Source organism: Microtus oregoni, unplaced genomic scaffold (assembly GCF_018167655.1).
Source record: "Microtus oregoni isolate MIOR12 unplaced genomic scaffold, Mior012 000020F_ref0000438, whole genome shotgun sequence".
Taxonomy (NCBI): Eukaryota; Metazoa; Chordata; class Mammalia; order Rodentia; family Cricetidae; genus Microtus; species Microtus oregoni.
The window spans coordinates 16,599,753-16,619,783 of record NW_024543079.1 but is presented as its reverse complement, the minus strand read 5'-3'; the positions used below and the strand labels follow the sequence as shown (position 1 = coordinate 16,619,783).

General features: G+C 49.9%; 1 protein-coding gene across 1 annotated transcript in view; it reads left to right on the top strand.

Moving 5' to 3' along the window:
* Window positions 1-10,119: 10,119 nt before the first annotated feature.
* The window catches only part of Xkr7 (XK related 7), a 28,419-nt gene continuing 18,507 nt past the window's right edge, over window positions 10,120-20,031 (top strand). The window contains exon 1 of the mRNA XM_041670770.1: window positions 10,120-11,034. Coding sequence (XP_041526704.1) covers window positions 10,457-11,034 — 578 coding nt within the window. The 5' untranslated portion in view covers window positions 10,120-10,456. The remainder of the gene's footprint in view (window positions 11,035-20,031) is intronic.

Sequence of the window (20,031 nt, the reverse complement as noted above, 5' to 3'; positions counted from 1 at the left end):
ATTGTGGCAGAGCCAGCCCAGGAGGCCAGTAGGTAAGTCCAGGCTGGGTGGCCACATGGCTGGTATATTACAGAGGCAATTTAAGCTCTAGGAGGGTGACCCTGTTCCTCCTCCTCCTTCATTTTTTTTTTCCTTTTTGATACTGTTTTTGAGACAGGGTTTCTCTGTGTAACCCTGGCTGTCCTGGAACTTAGGCCTCAAACTCAGAGATCTGCCTGTCTCTGCCTGAATACTGGGATTAAAGGTGTGTGCGACCACTATGCCACCAGCCTCCTTTTGTTCCTTCTTAATCTAAAGAATTCTACCTGAGGGGCTGGAGAGATGGTTCAGCGGTTGAGAGCATTGCCTGCTCTTCCAAAGGTCCTGAGTTCAATTCTCAGCAACCACATGGTGGCTCACAACCATCTGTAATGAGGTCTGGTGCCCTCTTCTGGTCTGCAGACATACACACAGACAGAACATTGTATACATAATAAATAAATAAATAAATAAATAAATATTTTTTTAAAAAAAGAATTCTACCCGATCACATTTGGGTCTGTTCACACTTTAACCACATCAGTTCAGGGGTATGGCTCTTGGGTCTTGGTGTTTGAGTACTGCAGCCAATAGAAATGTGCTCTGCCCATCCCCTGGAGTCCTTTCCTGCTATTTCTGTGTGTTCAGTGACCTCACCCATGACTCTCCTTGGGAAGCATGGCCCTCAGGCTGCTACAACCTCTCAGAGGATAAACTTTCCTTCCTAGCTTTAGCCGTCAGCTCGGGGCTCGGAGGCTTGTCTTTTTGAGGAGGTGAAGAAGGGAGGTCACTGCATCCTCTTCTAACTTACAGATGGAGTCTCCTAAGCATTAGGCAGATGAAGCCACCATCTGTGCCTCTGGCTGAGACCATAGTTATACTGACTTCTACGTCTGCCCTCCCATCTCCTTAATGCTTTAAAACTCTCCACGACTCTCCCCTCACTCCCTAGCCTGCCCTAGAGGACCCATCTACTATTGCTGTAACAGAGAAGCTAAGAGGGTTTTGGTTTTTTTTCTTTTTTTGGTTTTTCGAGACAGGGTTTCTCTGTGGTTTTGGAGCCTGTCCTGGAAGGGTTTTGGTTTTTTAAGATGGTGCATGTAATTCTAATACTCAGGAGGCTGAGGCAGGAGGATCATGAAGAGTTCAAGGCCAGTCTGGGATACAGAGAAGTGGGGGGAAGCACTCTTCACAGAACTCCTGGGCAGTTTTCTCTTCTCCTTTGTTCTGCATGTTGTGTACTTGACTTAGGGTGTCCCTTGTCAATGCCCCTGAGCCATAAAGGAGACGGTGAGGCTATAAATCCATCTTATTTGGAGACAGATATGTTCCAGAACAGTGTCTGTCCCAGAGTAGGTGCTCAGCAATGTTCTGATTGTAAACGGAGATGGCGCTTTTGTTTCCTGGTCTCCCAGACCAGAATATTCACACAGAAACTATATTCATTACAACACTGTTTGGCCAATGGCTTAGGCATATTCCTAGCTAGCTCTTACATGTTAAATCAACCCATTTCTATTAATCTGTGTGTCATCATGAATCTGTCGCTTACCAGTAAGTTTCTGTCGTCTTTTTCCTTCTGTAGCCACATGATGTCTCCTTTGATTCTACTTATTCTCTCTCTCTCTCTGTTCAGATTTCCCGTCTGGCTTTGCTCTGCTAAGCCATTGGCCAAAAATCTTCATTTATTAAAATACAAATGAAATATCACTACATCTAATTAACGAGTGAGGTAATGAACCAGAGTTCAAGAACCAAGGCAGCTTCTTCACAAGGCTAGACTCCTAAACCTGTGCTGAGATGCTGGGGTGGGGACAGGAAGAGGCACAGCCCACTAGGCTCTACTGATGAACGGAATGATTGACAAGAAACTGTGGAAGGTTTTTAGCAAGGGTGGGCATGGCGGGGTCTGTCTGGGAGAGACCCTCTGACTCTGGTGGGATGGTGGGCTGAGAGGGTGAGTATGTTGTTATGGGTGGGAGGTTAGTGCCTAGCTCTTGAAGAGGGGACCAGCTGCAGCTGCACTGGGGGTGGAGAGTACAGCCAAGTACTCTATCAGTGTCCCAGTACTCCAGACAACTTGGGTGGCTAGGCCAGGTGCCCACACCCCTGCTCTTGTCCTGAATATGGGCTGCCTGCTGGCCTGGGTGGTCCCCAGCTCCACCTTCGACTTCCTTTGTGAGCTTGGAAGGTGGAATGGAGGCCTCCATCCCTCTCCTCCCATGACCCAGAGCATAATCCTTTCCATTCATGGGATCCCCCTGTGCCCTTGCTTCATCCTCCCACATCCCTGGATAATACAGAAATATGATTCCCATTGGGCGGATGAGGACATTAAGGTCAGGAAAGAGGGCAGGATCCTCCTGAGGTCATGCAGCCAGATGGGGACACCAGGTGGGGGCCTGTCTCCAATTCCCAATGCCTATGTTTTCACCAGGCAACAGATGGCTCTGTGGTTTGACTTGAAACATTTTAAACGACCCCCAAAAGAGTACAAGTCCAGAATATCCAGGCTCTGGGAGCAAATGTGTACTACTACCTCAATCCTAAATTTATTCATGTGAAATTCTGTGATTAGAGCCGACCCGCGTTCCCCGCAGGACTGAAAGCTGCATGCCGAGCAAGGACTCTACCACTGAGCTATAGCTTTGTACTTTGAGGCTACCTCTAACTAAGTAGCTCAGGCTAGCCTTGAACTCATTTGACAACTCGAACAGGGTTAGCACTTAGGGCCCTCCCCTCTTGACTTCTTGGGTAACATTGCAGAGTTGAGATCATAGATCTGCATCAGAAAGTCCAGCTCAGATCCACCTTCACGTGGGATCTGGGATGGAACTCAGGTCTTGTACAGCAAGCACCATTGCCATCTGAGCCACGTCGCCAGTCCACATATGTCTATCTTCTGTGGCTTGCTGTTGGCGATGGCAATGTAAGTAAGTAAGTAAGTAAGTAAGTACTGTATTTACTGCTCTCTTGTGGACAGGCCTCTAAGCTGCTTTCTGTTGTGGATTGTAGGAAGTGAAAGGTCCCTTGAATAGGAACAGCCCCATAGGCTAGTTTTACCGAGTGCTGGGGATTGAGCCCAAGGCTTTTGCATGCTAGAGAAACACTGAAACTGAGCTGAGCAGCATCCTCAGCCCCAGGAACCTGTTATTTCTCTCTCCCTCTTCTCTTCCCTTTTCTCCTCTACCCTTTCACTCTACAGGTAAATTAAGCAGTGATAATGGGATGGAGGGGTCAAAATGTCCTCACTCTTGGATAGGAATGTGTGGATTGAGCCTCTGTGAAATGGGAGTTGGCATTCAGGACAATGGCTGTGAGTCTGACTGTGCTAGACCTCAGGGATCCAGTGGTATAGAGAATAGGCCCAGTCGTTGGCTGTATGGGCTTTCAGTTGTGAGCATCATGTGGTAGACATTTATTCATGAACCATTTCCTAATTGTGATATCGCTCAGCCAGAATCTCACAATCCTGTGAGATTGTGTGGATGGCCCTAAATGATATCTAGGGTTGGAGGAAGGCTTCTTGAGAAAGTGACATTTAAGCTGAGATCTAAGAATAACTAGAAATAAACTAGCAAAGGAAAAGTGCAGAGATGGGCCTATATGATGTTCTAAGATGTGTGAATGGGTTCAGGCTGTGCCTTGTCCTGGGAGACTCCATTTTACAAGAAGCTTCACTTGCATGTATCAAAGGAAGGATGACTTTGCGTCTTGGCTATCTACATAGACCCCACCACTGTGAAGCACCAGCTGTGAGGCACGGACCCCACCACTGTGAAGCACCAGCCGTGAGGCACAGACCCCACCACTGTGTGAAGCACCAGCTGTGAGGCACGGACCCCACCACTGTGAAGCACCAGCCGTGAGGCACGGACCCCAGTGCTGTGTAGCTCTAGAAATGAGGCACGGACCCCTCCACTGTATAGCTCTAGACATGAGGCACAGACCCCATCACTGTGAAACACCAGCCATGAGGCACGGACCCCAGTGCTGTGTAGCTCTAGAAATGAGGCACGGACCCCACCACTGTATAGCTCTAGACATGAGGCACAGACCCCATCACTGTGAAACACCAGCCGTGAGGCACGGACCCCAGTGCTGTGTAGCTCTAGAAATGAGGCACGGACCCCAGTGCTGTGTAGCACCAGCTATGAGGCAGAGAGTGACAACGTACTCCTCCAACAAGAAAGGTGCCACCTCTAATCTTACAAAGTAGACTGAGAACATATGGGTGTGTGGGTGTATCAAAACCATATCAGAAAAACCAGGCCTGAGGACATACTGAATATACCAGAAGAATGAAGGATGCAGCACCCTCCCTGAACTCCATAAAGAAAAGGACATTTAACACTGGGAGGGTGACTGCTACCATTCCACCCACCTGCCATCTGACCACCTGCTGTGTGGTGTGCGTGAGCGTGCGTGCGTGTGTGCATGTGTGTGTGTGTGTGGTGGGGGGGGGGACAAATAGGCAGAGACTCCAAACTGTCCCTGGATTTCAACTCAACACAGTGGTGCCCGTGGCTTGATTCCACTGAAACCAACCTTCCATCTGATCATCTATAAAACTGCCCAATAATACCTGAAACTCCAACTCTCCGGACTGGCCCTGTGCTTCTTCTCAAGTGTGCTGAGCTCTGAATGCCTCCATCACTGTCCACCCAGAGGCCCTGTTTTCCTCTCTATTCACACACAATAATATCTGCTCTCTGTCTTTGCCTCCAGAGAGATCTCTTGGAACTCTTCATCCTTTTAACCCCTTTGTAGCTACCCCTGGAACACCTGTATGAGTGTAATATGTGATCTGAGGATTAATATTAGTAATTAAGATCAGAATAAAAGAATTTATGCACTAGGTGCATATCCCTTTAATTCCAGCACTCGGGAGGAGACACAGGCGGATCTCTGTAAGTTTGAGGCCAGCCTAGTCTACAGAGTGAGTTCCAGGACAGCCAGGGTAACATAGAGTTTTTGTCTTGAAAAGAACCGAACAAAAAAAAAGAATTTATAATCATTTATGATTGCCAGATAGCAAGGAAAATTGGGATAACCTGGTAAATGGCAGTCAAAGATGGCAACAAAGCTGGTTAATTTATTGTTGGTCATTAAATCTGGGATTTTATTTTTTTTAGAAATACATGCATATCCAGCTATATTCCTGAAATAGCACACTCATAGCAGAAGTTATGGGTAGGGATGGGGTAACGGAAGTCTTCAGCAAGAGAAAACAGAAAAGAGCAAGTCCCTACGGCAGGAGGGAACTGGGATTCGGCTAGTGTGGCTGGAGACAATGGGGTAATGGGATAGGCCATAACGAAGGGCCCCATGGCTAGAGAGGAATTAGCAAGTGGACATACCCACTGAGCGTTACTTACTGAACACTTACGGTTAAGCAGGGCCTGTGCTATATCACCAGCCAAGACAGACTTGTCCCTGATGGGAGTGTGGTGTATACAAGCAGTTGGGGAGTCAGAGAGCCCCTGCTGGGTCTTGGGAACCCCGCGGAGCCCTTTCTAGCACCATGTCCCTAGATCCTCACAGCTCTATGAAGCGAGGTATCCTTTCAGTTGAAGCAGAGGGAGTTGGTGGCTGTAGGACAGGACTGGAGAAACCTTTCCCAATGTGCCCCCTTGTATCATTCAGTTTTTGATCCTGCGGATGTATTGAGAATTTAATGGATGAACAAAGACATTTGTGTTTATTTGAGTGACTCTCATACCCTACAGAGAAGAACAAGGCATCGATAAGAGGAAGACACCTTAGGATTGTTTATCTGAGGAACTGGCTGTCACCGTAATCACAGGCCTCTGCCCTTTCCTTCTGGAGCCTGCTGGTTCCACTAAAGCCTTGAAGACTCAATGGATTGTAACCCAGGCATGCAGGCCTTCCACTCTGTACCAGAAACAACTGCATGTGTATCATAGCCAGGTAGTAACAAAAGCAATAAGAGAAAAACTAAGGCAGGAGAAAGGCCAGTGCCTTGAGTATGGTGAGCAAGAAAATGCCCTGAGAAGCCAGACCTGATGGTGTACACTATAACTTCACAACCAGGGAGGCTGTGGCTGAGGACAGGGAACCGCCCCTCAACAGGCCACATCTTAGAGAAAAGGCAGAGGCTTGTAACCCGGGAGAAGAGCAGGGAAAAAAAAGCCCAGAAAAGGGAGATGGGCTTGTTAAGAACCAGGAAGTCTGCGGAGTGGCTCAGGGGTACATAACCCACCTAGCATGCACACAGCCCTATGTTCAAGTCTCAGCACAAAATACAGAAGCGATTTAGGTAAAATAAAAGGAACAGCAAGTAGGCTGTGTGGCTGGAACAGGGTGAGTGAGAGGAAGGTGGTAAGAGGTGAAACTGATGAAGGACGAGAGAGACGGCAGGATGGAGACATTTGCAAGGCTGAGCCGAAGCGAGGTAGGGAAGAGTGGACATGAGGTCTGATCAGATTTCCCTGTTAAGAGCTTTCTCTGACTGAGGGCAGAGATTTGACCCCAGGAAGAGATGGGTTCTACAGAGAACTAAGGGAGGAGCCTGGGTCACCCAGGCAGCCAGGAAAAAGGTAACAAGGTCTTGAGGTGCGAAGTGGGGCTGGGAGCAGTCTGCTTTTCTGTCTATCAAAGGGAGCTTAACAAGATGGTCCTTAAAGGTTGTTCTGGGTTTGGAATTTGGTAGCCTCAGCATTTGGAATTCGCTGAGTTACCTCAACACTCACCAAGTGTATATGGCTGGCTTTTCTTTTCTGACAGGCTCTCAGGTCTCAGGTTTCCCCCCTTGGATCTAATCCTCCCATGATTGACCAGAACCCCGTGGTGTGAGCACTGATGGGAAGCCCTTTCCATCCCCCCTCACTGCCAGCCTCACTTCTGTCCCCACTTCCAAGGGACAGATGGGTGTACAGCAGGAGGCTAGGGGGCCTTGATGCCAACAGCATCCCAGGGGAGGGAATTATCTGAGAGTTCACAGCCTCTCTCTGCATTCTGGGTCTTGAGTTAAAAGCCCTCAGTGTCACAGCCCCACGGGGCAGGGATTGGAGGGTGTGAGAGAGGCAGAGGAGTCGCTTTTCAGCCTGCAGCTGCCCACATAAGAAAGAGAGTGCTGAGAGCTCTGGGCCAGGGGCAGGAAGTCATCCCGGCTAAAGCCGGAGAGGAGATCAGGCCACGTTTGCCCCACTGGCTTATTTGCCAATCAGAGAAGTGTTTGAAGGAACCTGGAGCTGATGTCTAAAATTCAGGAAACTTGAGGTTTCTGTCTTCTCTTGAATAATTAGAAAATCTGACCACACTGGCAGCTTACCCCTGTGATATAACATCCGGCCAGGCTCACACAGCAGCTGTCCCATTATAATTATATTTTATTAACAAGCAATTGCATTCATGTGACTGCAAAAAATGTATATGGAGACACATAGTGCAGCTTTCCTCCCATCCTTATCTCTAGTTCCCAGTGGCGTCTTAAAGCAATCTTTATTATGTAATTCCAAAGTTCCTTTCTTAAAAACAAAATTTTATTACAGCTTTATTTATGTATTTTCTGTGCACGTGGGAGGAGAGTGCACGTGCCATGGCTCATGTGGAGGTCAGAGGACAACTTGCAGGAATCATTTCCCTCCTTCCTCCACGTGGATTCTGGGAACTGAACTCAGGTACTCAGACTTGTTGGTGACACCCCCCCCCATGCCCCAGCCATCAGACCAGCCCCAGGGTTTCTTTATGTTCATATAAATATATTAAATCAAAGGTTGTTATTTCCCGTTTTCACACAGAGTCACCTCTCTTCTGCACTTGCTTTTCCTCCATGAGGACTTCTCCGGATTAGGGCAGATCATTCACGGCTCCAGGTCACTGCATTGTCACAAGTCCCATGACTTATTTAGCCAGATTCACGACCAGCATTTCGGTCATACCTGATACTTGCACCTATAAACGATGTAGTATCTATCAATTGTCCCATGCATAGCTTGCACACGTGCAAATATTTAAGTAGGGACTAAAGGAAAACCATCAGGGTCTTGCTGTATAGCTCAGTCTGGTCTGGTACTCACTATGAACCCCAAACAAGGCTTGGATTCACAATTCTGTAGTCATACCTCTCATCCCAAGTGCTGGAATTACAGGTCTTTGTCACAATGCCTGGGTTTCACTGAATGGTTATTTATTTATTTTTCCTTTCTTTTAAGATTTTATTGTGTAAAGTATAGAGGCTATCTTCATATTTTCATAGGATACCTACTGAGTACCAGAGCCAGTACTGGACACTAAAAGGTCTCAGGGTGAATTTCCCAAAGCCTCAGGAAGATCCCAGACAAACATGAAAAGATGAACTGCTGGTTTGTCAATGTGTAGAAGAAAAAGGCCAAGGTGCTATGCCACTCATAACTGAAGTGCTGGAGAGATGTTTCTGAGGGACAGAGAACAGGCCACCAGTAGATGTTCAGCGGGGCTTCTATGGGAAGCATTGCCCCTATTAAAATTTCCCAATAATTGTCCTCACCATAGTCCTAGCGGGAAAGCAAGTGATATCCTCTACTTTGTTATCCCATGAGGCCAAGAAAAACCAACACAGCCGTTGGAGAATCTGTGGGTCTCAAACCCTATTTTCTGACATCAGACTATCAGACCCTACAGCCTGACTTCTGCTGCTGCTTTGATTAAACCGATTATGGGCTATATGGAGGCTTCCATGTAGCTGGGCCCAAAGATGGGATCCTGTCTTTGCCAGGCCCATCCAAGCATGTGACAGTGGTGACACAGGCCACTAGGAACTGAGAAGAGGGTGCCTTGAGCCAGTCTCACTCTTCTGATCCCGCTCAAGGGTCTGTGCATTCGACTGGTTTCTAGGTCCGGGGTTGTAGGAGACAAACAGACAGGGACGGGCCTTCCTAATTCAGACTTGCCAGCCTCCTGTCAGTCTGAACGTGGGTGGCTGGCCTGGAATCCAGCCTTGAAAACTCCCTTAGCCCCTAACACTTCCCCTCTGCTTTTAGCTTTAGGCAACAGCTGGTACCCCAACCTCCCAAGCATCACTGAGACCAAAACAGTCCCTGGCCACTAAAGGGAAGGCAGGCTGCAGGGCAGCAGATGGCTGCTCCACCCAGCCCAGGGCAGCTGTCTCCTCTCTCTTCCCTGTCACTCTGAGGCAGGGTGGTCCTTCCACCTCACTTACTCCCCTCTCCCCCTTCTTCATTCCCTTGAGGTTTCAAAGGCTGTTCAAGAGCCACATCTGAATCCGTTTCTAGCATTTATGATGTAATTCTAAGTCACTGAATGAATTTCTTTGACTCTGTTTCCTCATCTATAAAATGGGTGGATGAATATATAAACCACATAAATTGTGAGACTAAAATGATTAGTGTTCCACATTGCTTAAAATAATAAAAAAACAACAACAACACAGTTCCAGAGTTTAATAAACAATGTCCTAGGACATCTGACCCAAGACAAGGCTGGTGGAGTACCCAGGCACATTAGGGACCCCCACCTCCTCTTACAGACCATGTTTATGTCTCTCTAGTTCCAGGCTGCTGCTTTGTAATCCTTGCTCCACTTTGGGTGCCAAGTCTTCTTGCTAAGTCCTGACCTAGCCACACAGCTCCTCAGCTGAAATTCTGCAGTGACTGCTCCCTCAGAAGTCACCAGTTCTATCTTTCTGCACCCTCACCCTCATCCGGACATCCTTAGACAACGTGGCCTCCAGCGGTGGTGGAGGTAGCAGTTTGCGGTTGCTCTTTCTCCCCAGGGGTTCCCTCCCATCCCTTCCCTCTGCCTTCCCTAACCGGGCTAGTGGCCAGATGAACGCGGTTCCTGAAAGAAGGAAGAGTGAACAAGAGACCGCAACTCCGAACTGCAGTTTCTCAGCTAGAAAAAGACAATGAAAAAAGAGACCTCTCAAGATCAAAGGAGGGGATGAAACAATAAGTGAACGCGGGGAACTAGGAAGTGGCTTTGGAATGGGAGTGACTGCTAAAGGTTATGGCAGGTACCCAAGCAGCTGCTCCCACCCTGCCCTTTTATTCGCAGACCCCGGCCTTTTACCCTCTTGGGGCATTGCAAGACCCAAATCACCGGAGGTACCGCAAGAGATCAATGGAAGGGAGAGGAAAGGGCGGGGGCAATCAAAGAGAAATAGGGTCCAAGGGGAGGCCAGAGACAGCAAGCATGTGGTTGGGCCCCACTCCTCCGAGGAAGCCACGCGAGGGTGACCCGGGATGCTCTCTCCGCCCCGGCCCCCTCCCTTCCCAGGGGGCGGCCCACATCCAGACCGGAGTCAGGGTGGGGCGGCGCCGGCAAGGATGAATAATTGAGGTAGAGGGGAGGAGGAAGAGGAGCAGCGGAGGAAGAGCGGGAGGCGGGAGCCGCCCGCCCGCGCAGGGTCCTCCCCACTCCGCACCCCACCCGCTCCGCCGCCCGGAAGTCGCTCCCCGCCTCCTGCTCCGCCAACATGGCCGCGAAGTCGGATGGAGCGGCGGCCGCGGCCGGCCCGGGGCCCGAGGGGCCGGCGGGAACAGCCCGGGGCGGGGCGGGAGGGCGCGGGGAGGTGACGACGGAGATCGCGGGCCCGGGACCGGCGGCGGCGGGGGGCCCGGGGCCGCGCTACGAGCTGCGGGACTGCTGCTGGGTGCTGTGCGCGCTGCTCGTGTTCTTCTCCGACGGCGCCACCGACCTGTGGCTGGCGGCCTCCTACTACCTGCAGGGTAACAGCACCTACTTCGGCCTCACCTTGCTCTTCGTGCTGCTGCCCTCGCTGGTCGTGCAGCTGCTCAGCTTCCGCTGGTTCGTCTACGACTACTCGGAGCCCGCGGGGACCCCGGGACCCACCGTCAGCACCAAGGACAGCGACGGAGCCGCCATCAGCACCAAGGACAGCGCCGTCGCCTTCAGGACCAAAGAAGGCAGCCCGGAGCTGGTCCCCCGGCCCGCGCAGTCCTCGGCCAGCACCTACCGCCGACGCTGCTGCCGCCTCTGCGTCTGGCTGCTGCAGACCCTCGTTCACCTCCTGCAGCTCGGCCAGGTCTGGAGGTAGGAAAAGAGCAGGTGAAGGAAGTCCTGGGAGTGGGATATTGCCCCAGATCTGTTCTGGCCTTTCTAGCCCGCCCTACTCCTGTCCTGACCCTCACCTGACCCACTTCAATGCAGCTCTGATTTCTTCTCAGTCGGCCCCTCACCTCTGCCAAACTCTGCTGGATCCCAGATCCATAGCTTTGATCTGGCTAATGGGGCAAGAAACGGCCAGAGACCCTTAGTGATGTGTGAACAAGGAGTCAGGGAACACGGGGACAAGTGTTATGCTTGGAAAAGGGCACAGGGATCCTTCCAGTCCTGACCCCTCCTTCATGTCCAGGTACCAAGCCTAGACTTGGGGAAACATTCAGAAGTCTTTCCCAGCTCCCAGAGGCACTCAGTTCAGAATCGCAGCCCACCCCCAACATCCTGGGAGAGGCAGAACGTGAGGCAGCTAAATGACTATCCCGTCTAAACTTCCTGGTTCCGTTGAGAAAGGATGTGGTGGATACAGTCCACCACTCTTTGGCTCCTACTTCCTAAGGAGCTCCACAGAGCCCCACCCCCACCCCAACAAAAGGGGCCAAGGAGATTTGGAATCTTGACTCTGACACTAGATAGCTTCCGGCTGCCCGTTAGTCCTCAGACCGGAAAACAAGGCTAGGGTTTCATTCAAACTGTTCACTTCCAGGCTTCTTCCTTTGCCAGCAAGTAGGGTGCCTGCTGGGCTGAGTTAATTGGAGAGGGGGGAAATTCTAAACCACAGCTCCTCTCGAATCAGAATCACTCTACTTCCTTGGGCTGTACCCTGCAGTGACAAAATGAATTTGCTTGCTGTGTGATCTCAGGCACACCTCCTCCTTCTGAGTCTGTTTCTTCACCTGTGAAGTGAGAGGGAAGCTCTACTCTTCCCCAGCTCACTGACTTACTGTTACGGTTTTTTAACCTGTTGGGATGACTAGGCGAGGGGAGGTCTGTGTGAGGACTCTGCGTAGTTGGGGAATGTAAGGGATTATCATGACAGATGTGTGCAGCCGGCATGGGAAAAGTCCCTCTGCAGACATAGAGGATGGTTATTTACTCTGTTACTTTTTAGTGGATTCTGCCTAACTCAGAAAATACAGTTGGACTGAGCATTGGAAACTGGACCCCTAGTGTTTGACCCAGCTGCTTGCTCACTTGCCGTGTGTCACTCTTGCTATGTTGTTGATCCTCTCTCTGTCTTAGTTTCCCCATCTTCACCCTCCAAGATGATGTGCTTAATCTGCTCTGTGTGCCCTGGAGTTGGGAGAGGGGGAAACACTATCCATGGTCTTATTATTATTAGCTTGACACACAAAAATATTCATGTCTACATCCAGGAACTAATCTGCATTTATCATTCTGTGCCCAAATGGACAGATGGTGGGTTATTTTTAGATTTTGAAATGGTAATTTCCTATTCTGGGTAGCCAAAGCTTCATCCCCCTTTCCCTTCAGCCTAAAGTGGGCCAGCTACCCCGCGACTCACAGGCCACCCTCCTCCTCCCCATTCAGAATCCACGCATACAAAGCTAATAGGAGTCTTCCTTCTTGAACAGAAACTGAATCTCCCTCAAATATGGAAAAAATGACCATAGAAGGGAATCCAAGGGGAGTGGCCAGAAGTGGCTAGGTGTCCTCTCAACTCCGTGGCTCTCTCCCCTACTTCCACTGTTCTATACTGGGGAAGTGAGAACAGAGATGAGATGACTGGACAGGGTAACAGTCAAATGAGCAAGGGGGAACCCAACCTATGGGAGAGAATTGTTTCCATAGTATGATATTTTTAAAACTCAGACTCTTTCTGGGGGGGAAAAAAGAAAGAAATTGGTTGTAGTAGTATCATGCCTATAAAAATTTTAGACAGGGTTTGCATGGTTCCAGCCTGTGAATTCTTCCTCTTCTTTTCTCTTAAGCACCCACCTAGGCGCCCAGCCCTAATTTACAATGCCATTACAATTATTTTATTAAGCACTCACTTTCTGCCAAGCCCACTGGTTGCCTTTTTTACCTTCATTCTCCCCTGTGTCTTTTTCTAATAATTCTGTCGTGTGGTTGGTATTATAATTTTCACTTGGCGGATGAGGGAACGGAGGCTGGAAGAGGGGGGCACCCTTGCCCAAGGTCACACAGTGAGCAACTGGAAGCTTTGGAACTCAAGAGTCTGCCTCTTCACAAGCCACGTTCAGTTCATCCACCTTGCAATTCTGCCACCAAAGCCTCCCCCAAAGCTTGAAGAATTATAAGTCTGAGGCTGTGAGATTGCATGATGACAGAACGTCTGGCTTCTGTGACGGGGAGATAAGACTCTGGAAACAGGAGGAGGCAGTTGAACCGTGTGGGTAACGATGAGGAAACTGTGTACTGTGGGAAAATGCTGGATTTGGGGGAGGGCATGCCTTCAGAGGATTTATGTTTTCATCTTGGTTTGAAAGTGACCTTGGGCCAGGTTCTTCCATTTCTGAGCCTCAGTTTCCCTGTGTGTGAAATGATGCGATTAGATGCGGTGATCCCAAGGTCTGATATCTTTCTCATGATCCTTAACGATGTGGTACACTGCCACAGAACAGCTTAAGGTCATCAGGGTCAATTTGGGGTCCTCCTCCAACACCCCTTCTATGTCTGGGTTACAGTTCTGTCCCTCTGCCTCCTAATGCGCCTGCCCTTTGGAGAGACTGCAATGAATTGGTCACCTGCTGGGTGCTTCGTTCCAGCATAGAATAGAAATCACTTAAAGAAAGAAGTGAGACTGGGGTCTACAGAGAGCTGGAGAGCAATTGCTGACAGCTTGGCTGCTCGCTAAGTTCAGACTCTACAGTCAGTTAGGAGAGGTCGCCTAGAAATGGCTACTGGGGAGGAGACATGCACACCAGGTCACCAGGCTGTGGTTCTGACTCTGGCTCTCTTGTCACTGATACTATGGACCCTTGTCCCACAAGCTTTGGATTCTTAAACTGCCAAGGGCCTGGAATGAGCAGGAACATTCAGAGAATATTCAGGGAGAAGCCATCCAGTTTGACATGCCTAGAAATTAGTAGTGTTGGCATAACAGGCTACCACATGAGGTGTTCCAGCAGATGTTCTAGGTGGTGAGGCAGGGGCGGCAAGGAGGGAGCCATGCACCTGAGCCCTCCAGAGTAAAGTCTGGGAGACTGCGGGTCACTCTGTTCCCGATCCCATACCCTAGTTCTGAATTTCAATCATAAAGACAATTTCCACTTCTCAGGCCTGTACGGTGCCTTCAAAAGCCAGGGGGGTCACGAGGACATGGGTGCATGGACTGTCAGAATGGGGGCATTGATGGGAAACAAGAGTCCTAGACATGACCAATGTACCACCTGGCCTCTCTAATGGTGCCATGAGAAATCATGGATCTAATGTTGCCAGGTCTTGATTTCTCAAGAGAAATGGGAATTAGAAAATTGGGAAATCAGCTACTAAGATTTTTTTTTAAAATAGTTTCAGTGAGGGCTAGTGAAATGGCTCAGTGGGTAAAGGTGTCTGCTCCCAAGCCTGCCTGACAACCTGAGTTCACTCCCCCAGGACCCCTATGATAGGATGAGAAACTGACCCCTGCAAGTAATTCTCTGACCTCTACACACACACACACACACACACACACACACACACACACACACACACGAGAGAGAGAGAGAGAGAGAGAGAGAGAGAGAGAGAGAGAGGGCGAGCACTTAAAAAATAGTAGCAGTCAAAGGAAACGTTGGAGTAGGGGGCATCTTCTTTATACAACCCCAGCAAACACTTCCCAAGAGATAAGGTCCCTACACACAGATGTCATTAGTTAAACCTAACAGGAGGGAGCTCATAGACAGACACTGCACACTGCCATGTTGCAGCCAGGGCTGTGTGAGCTGGTCCAGGCATCTCGCACTGAAACCTTCCCCTGGTGGTTATTGATACATTCATTCATCTGACAAGGAAGCAAAACCCAGTAAGTCAAGGGACTTGACTGAGGTCAGAGGAGTAAGTGTGGGGAGGGAAGGTGCTTGCCTCTTTGTCTGGGTCCCAAACCCAACTCCACCCAGATCATGACACACTTAGTGTGATGGGAGGGGGGTGATGGGAAAATGCCTTGAGGCTGGAGCAGACTGAGTCCCTGGGAGGAGAGCAAACAGATCCCTTGGCGGGGCATAAATCTGGCAGTGGGCAGGACACCAGGCTGTCCTTATCTACCTCCCACTCCCAGCCCTCTGAGCTGTTAAGCCACTGAGGGTTGTTAAGCCAATTAAAGTTCCAACTCTGCCTCCTCTGGCCCTCTGGCCAGCAAAGCAGTAAGCTTTGAATCCAGCTCTCCCTAATCTTGAACTCATGGGTCCCAGCTTTACTTAGCTAAGCATGGCTTCCTAAGCCAATTAGTGTGAGACCTGGTATGGGATTCCTCCCCGGCTGTCAGATTCGGAGCACCTTGAGGTGGGGAGGAGGGGAGGTGACAGTGAGTTTCTGGGTCCTTCTAGCAGCTCACCGTGTCTAGCTGTTCCATCTCTGCCTGGGTATGCCAGCAAACCCTACACTCCAGAGAGCTTCTGCCGTGAGTCAGTGCCGCTGTGACATCGGGTTCTGGGTTCCCCTTTGGGAAGCGGAATCACTGGCATAATGTGAAGAGCATGAACTCTGGATCCAGGGTCTCCACTCAAATCCTGCCCCCACTGTCTTGTCAACCACATAGTCCCCATCCCATCTAAAGTAGGGACTATGACTGTACCTATCTGCTTCTTGTACTGTTTTGTGTTTAAGGAGGTGACATGTACCAAGGACTTAGCAAGGGCTGGTCCCTCATTTAAGTATTCAAAACCAGGTGGCAGAGCAGCTGAGGTGTCTTGGCAGGTAAAGGCGAATGCCATCAGGCCTGACAATTTGAGTTTCAATCCCAGGGACTCACATGGTGGAAGGAAAGGACCCCTGAGTCCCACATGTGAGCTGTGTCACACCCATGCCACCCCTACACATGTGCACACAAAATATATTAATTTAAAGATCATTAAAAAGAAACAACCTGGGAGCAGCGGTTAGCACCATCATAGTCTGTGCACAGTAGTCAGCGGTGGGGGAGGGGGCTGTGCGCCACAGTGACATGGCTCTCATATATTTAATCTGCAGTCACTCGTCCAGCAGGCATTTATGGAGCACCTGCTGTATACCTGGACCTGCTCTAAGTGCCAAGGATAAAGAAAAGATTAAGGTGGTAATGTGAGCTCTAGTGGATTACATGGTAGAAATGCTATGGGAAAAGATGAAGTTGGGGCTGGGAGGATGGTCCAACAGGTGGAAGCCCTTGCTGTTCAGTCAGGGAGGAACTGAATTCTGATGTCTAATACCCACATAAAAAACTATGTGTGCCTGTGACCCAAGTGCTGGGGCTGCGGAGACAGGAGGATGCCTGGGACTTGTTGGCTGACAGTCTCACCCCACAGTCAGAAAAAGATCATGTCTCAAGGGAACAAGGCAGAGAAGAAAGCAACAGGACACTTGGCACCCTTCTGTGATCTCTGTGGGCCACCTGCACGTGCACACAGGTACATACACCACACACACAAAGCTGAAACAGGCTGGGGATCCAGTAAGCCGCGCGGCTCTGATGATCTGGAGAGGGAAGCCTCACAAAGGAGGTGGTGGTATGTGGGTGGATGGCTGGTCTAGTCAGGGAGAGGGATGGGAGGGCAAGGGTGCCACAGGCAAAGGGAAACGGAGCAGCCAGAGGCAGCAGCAGTGGGGAGAGGGTAAAGTGAGGCTAGTGCCGGGCCTTTCGACTCCGAAAGGGAATGCCAAGAGTGTCTGTCCAGAGAAGAAGGGATGGACTCCTTTTCGCAATGTCCACTCTGGCTGCTGGTGAAGAGTGGACTGCAGGGAGGTCAGGGCAAGTCTGGGGACACAGGAGTCTCTAGAGGATCTAAGTGAACAGGATGGAGCTGGACCAGAGTTGTGGCAGCAGGGGTAGACTCCACACCAGGCTGGGCCCACAGGAGCTCTGTCTTTCTCTGACTCTTCCTCAATTTCCCCATTCATGTGGGTAATGACCACAACCCATTCTTCAGAACCAGCAATATCCTTGCACCCGCCACTTTGTGTGACTTTGGGCAAAGACGTAATTTACCTGTCTCTTGGTAACAATAACACCATCATTTGGCTTGGGGTGTCATAAGCTAAATAATGGATATGTCGTGTTTAGCACCCCTTGCCTGGAACACAGAAGCACTCAGTTGTGATTAGCCTTTGCTGTTTCATAATTATTTGTAACAGTGGTCATAAGTTAGGGTCTGTAGTCTTTCCAGGCTGTGTCACGGTCCTCTCGCTGTCGTTTCAACCCTGGTGCCCATTTTTCTTATGTTGGTTATGAGTCTGGCGTTTTGAATCATCACACCCACATCTCAAACATGTTTACAACTGCTTGGGCTTGGCTACAGTCCCTTCACAAATGTTCCTCCCTGTGTTGAATTGTCCGGGTTGTTCCAGCGTGGCCTCCCCACGCAACCTCCAGAGAGACCCTGGCCAGTGTGCTCAGCTCCACCCTTCCTGCCCCCTGCCACCAGGCAGCAACAGTCCACCAGAGCCTCTCCCTAACAGATACAGAGCAGGGGCGGCAGGCAGGCCCTGTCCTCTGTTTGATCTATAAAGACCACACAGGCGAGAAACCCTGGGGAGCCAGGAGAGGGAGAGCAGCAAGGAAGTGACTTTGAACCCCAGCAGCTGGGGCAAAGGTCCCTGGGGAGAGGAGGAGGCAGTTGGAGATCTACTAAGGCTTCTGATCTGGACTCTCCACTCTCCACCCTGCCTTTGTAAAAGTGTCCAAATTCTTGTCCTGGGAAATGCTATCAGCTCCCTCCACCAAGTCCCTCCCACCTCACCCCACCCCACCCCCACCCACAGCCAGAGGCAGTTGAGGATTCTAGATCTGGTGTTCAGAAGCCCAGGGTGCCCTCGGCTCTCCTCTTCCCCATCTTGCACCAGAGCTCTTGGCTTCACCCTCTGTCCCCCGGCGCTAGAAGCAAGTCACTGATCCCCAATGCCCAGGGGCTACTTTCTCCATCAACTTTCTCCATCAGCATCCTCTCTCACTCACCACTTCTATACACCCTTTGGGCCGACTGCCTGGTTTTGTGCCAACTTGACACAAGCTAGGATCATCAGAGAGAAAGGAGCCTCAGTTGAGAAAAATGCCTCCATGAGTGCCAGCTGTAGGGCATTTTCTTAATAACGATCAATGAGGGAGGGCCCACCACGCCCCATTGTGCACGGTGCCACCCCTGGGCTGCTGGTCCTAGGTCCTATAAGAAAGCAGGCTGAGTGAACCATGGGAAGCAAGCCAGTAAGCAGCTCCCCTCCATGGCCTCTGCATGAACTCCTCCTTCCAGGTTCCTGTCCTGCATCAATTCCCGTCCTGTCTTCCTTCAGTGATGAGCAGCAATGTGGAAGGGTCAGCTGAATAAGCCCTTTCTTCCCCAACTTGCTTTGGTCCTGTTGTCATCGCAGAAACAGTCACCCTAAGATGCCCTTCGAGGTCACACTCCCTGTTGCTTCTTTCTCAAAGCTTTTCCCCAACAGTCCCAGCACCACCCTCAGCCCCACACACCACCTTCCACTTCCTCATCCGGGCCAAAGCCATCTTTATAACCTCAAGTGGAACTGCTTGGCAGCTTTGCTTGTTGAAGAGCTGTACACTCGCCTCAGCCAAAACTGTCTCTTTGGGAAGAGGTGTGATGAAGGGGATCGCCACTTGCTGATTTTGAGTTTTCTTATGTTTGGAGACAGGGTCTTACGTGTGTCCCAGGCAGGCCTTGATGGCCACTAAGTGGCCCCAAGGTGATCTTGAACTTCTAATCTTCTCAAGATCTAGGTTTGTAGGGTATGCACCACCACGCCTTGATTTATGTGTTGCTGGGGATCGAACCCAGGACTTAGTCCATGCTAGCCAAGCGCTCTATGACCTGAGCTACATCTCCAGCCCACAGTTTGCTATTTCTTGTATTGTTTGAAGAATTTACTTCTGGGTTTTAGTTCACGAGGACATAAATGTATACATTCATGTCTGCTGTAAAAATTAGCTATTTTGACCAGGTGGTGGTGGTGCACACTTTTAATCCCAGCACTCAGGAGGCAGAGGCAGGCAGATCTCTATGAGTTCAAGGCCAGCCCGGTCTACAGAATGAGTTCCAGGACAGGCTCCAAAGCTACACGGAGAAACCCTGTCTTGAAAAAAAAATCAGTTGTTTTGATGGGTGTGGTGGCATCTGACTCTGTAATTCCCACACTTGGAAGACAAGCAGATCTCTAAGAGTTCAAGGCAGACTGGTTTATGTAGCGTCAGCTAGGGCTACTTAATGAGATCCTGTCTCCGAAAATAAAGAATATGACTAAAAATTAGAGTTATTGTTTATTAAGACTCAGATTACATCATTGTATCTGTGACAGACAGGATGAAGCACAAGGACCTACAGAAACAAACCCTATCCCGCCACCTCCACGGTTTTCAGCGAGCCACTGGGCTAATCTGAACCTTGGTTTTCCTCTCATCTGTGAGGAAGGGATAGGAAGTCCCATGTGACAAGCCACTGTGCAGGTGCAGTGGAAGAATGCATAGAGCATGTTTATACATTATTAAGAATTATTAAGTCCATAACAGTGTCAGTGTTAACTAGCATTACTGATCCATTTTACAGATGTGAAATTGAGTTACAGATAGGACTAGCCTCCCAGCTGGTAGCAAAGCCAGGGTTGAAAGCCATGTGGTCAAGCCTCTCAACCCTCTGTGTGTGGGTTCTAAGCCATCCCTCCTTCTGCTAGCTAAGCATATGTTTTTTTTTTTTAAAAAAAAAAAAGATTAAAAATTGGGTGTATCCATGTGGGTGTGTGCACGTGAGTGCAGTTGCCCCCCAAAGCTAGCAGAGTTAAGTTGCAGGCATTTGTGAACTGCCTGATATGGTGCTGGGAACTGGGCTCAGGTCCTCTGCCAGAGCAGCCAGTGCTTTCAACTGCCGA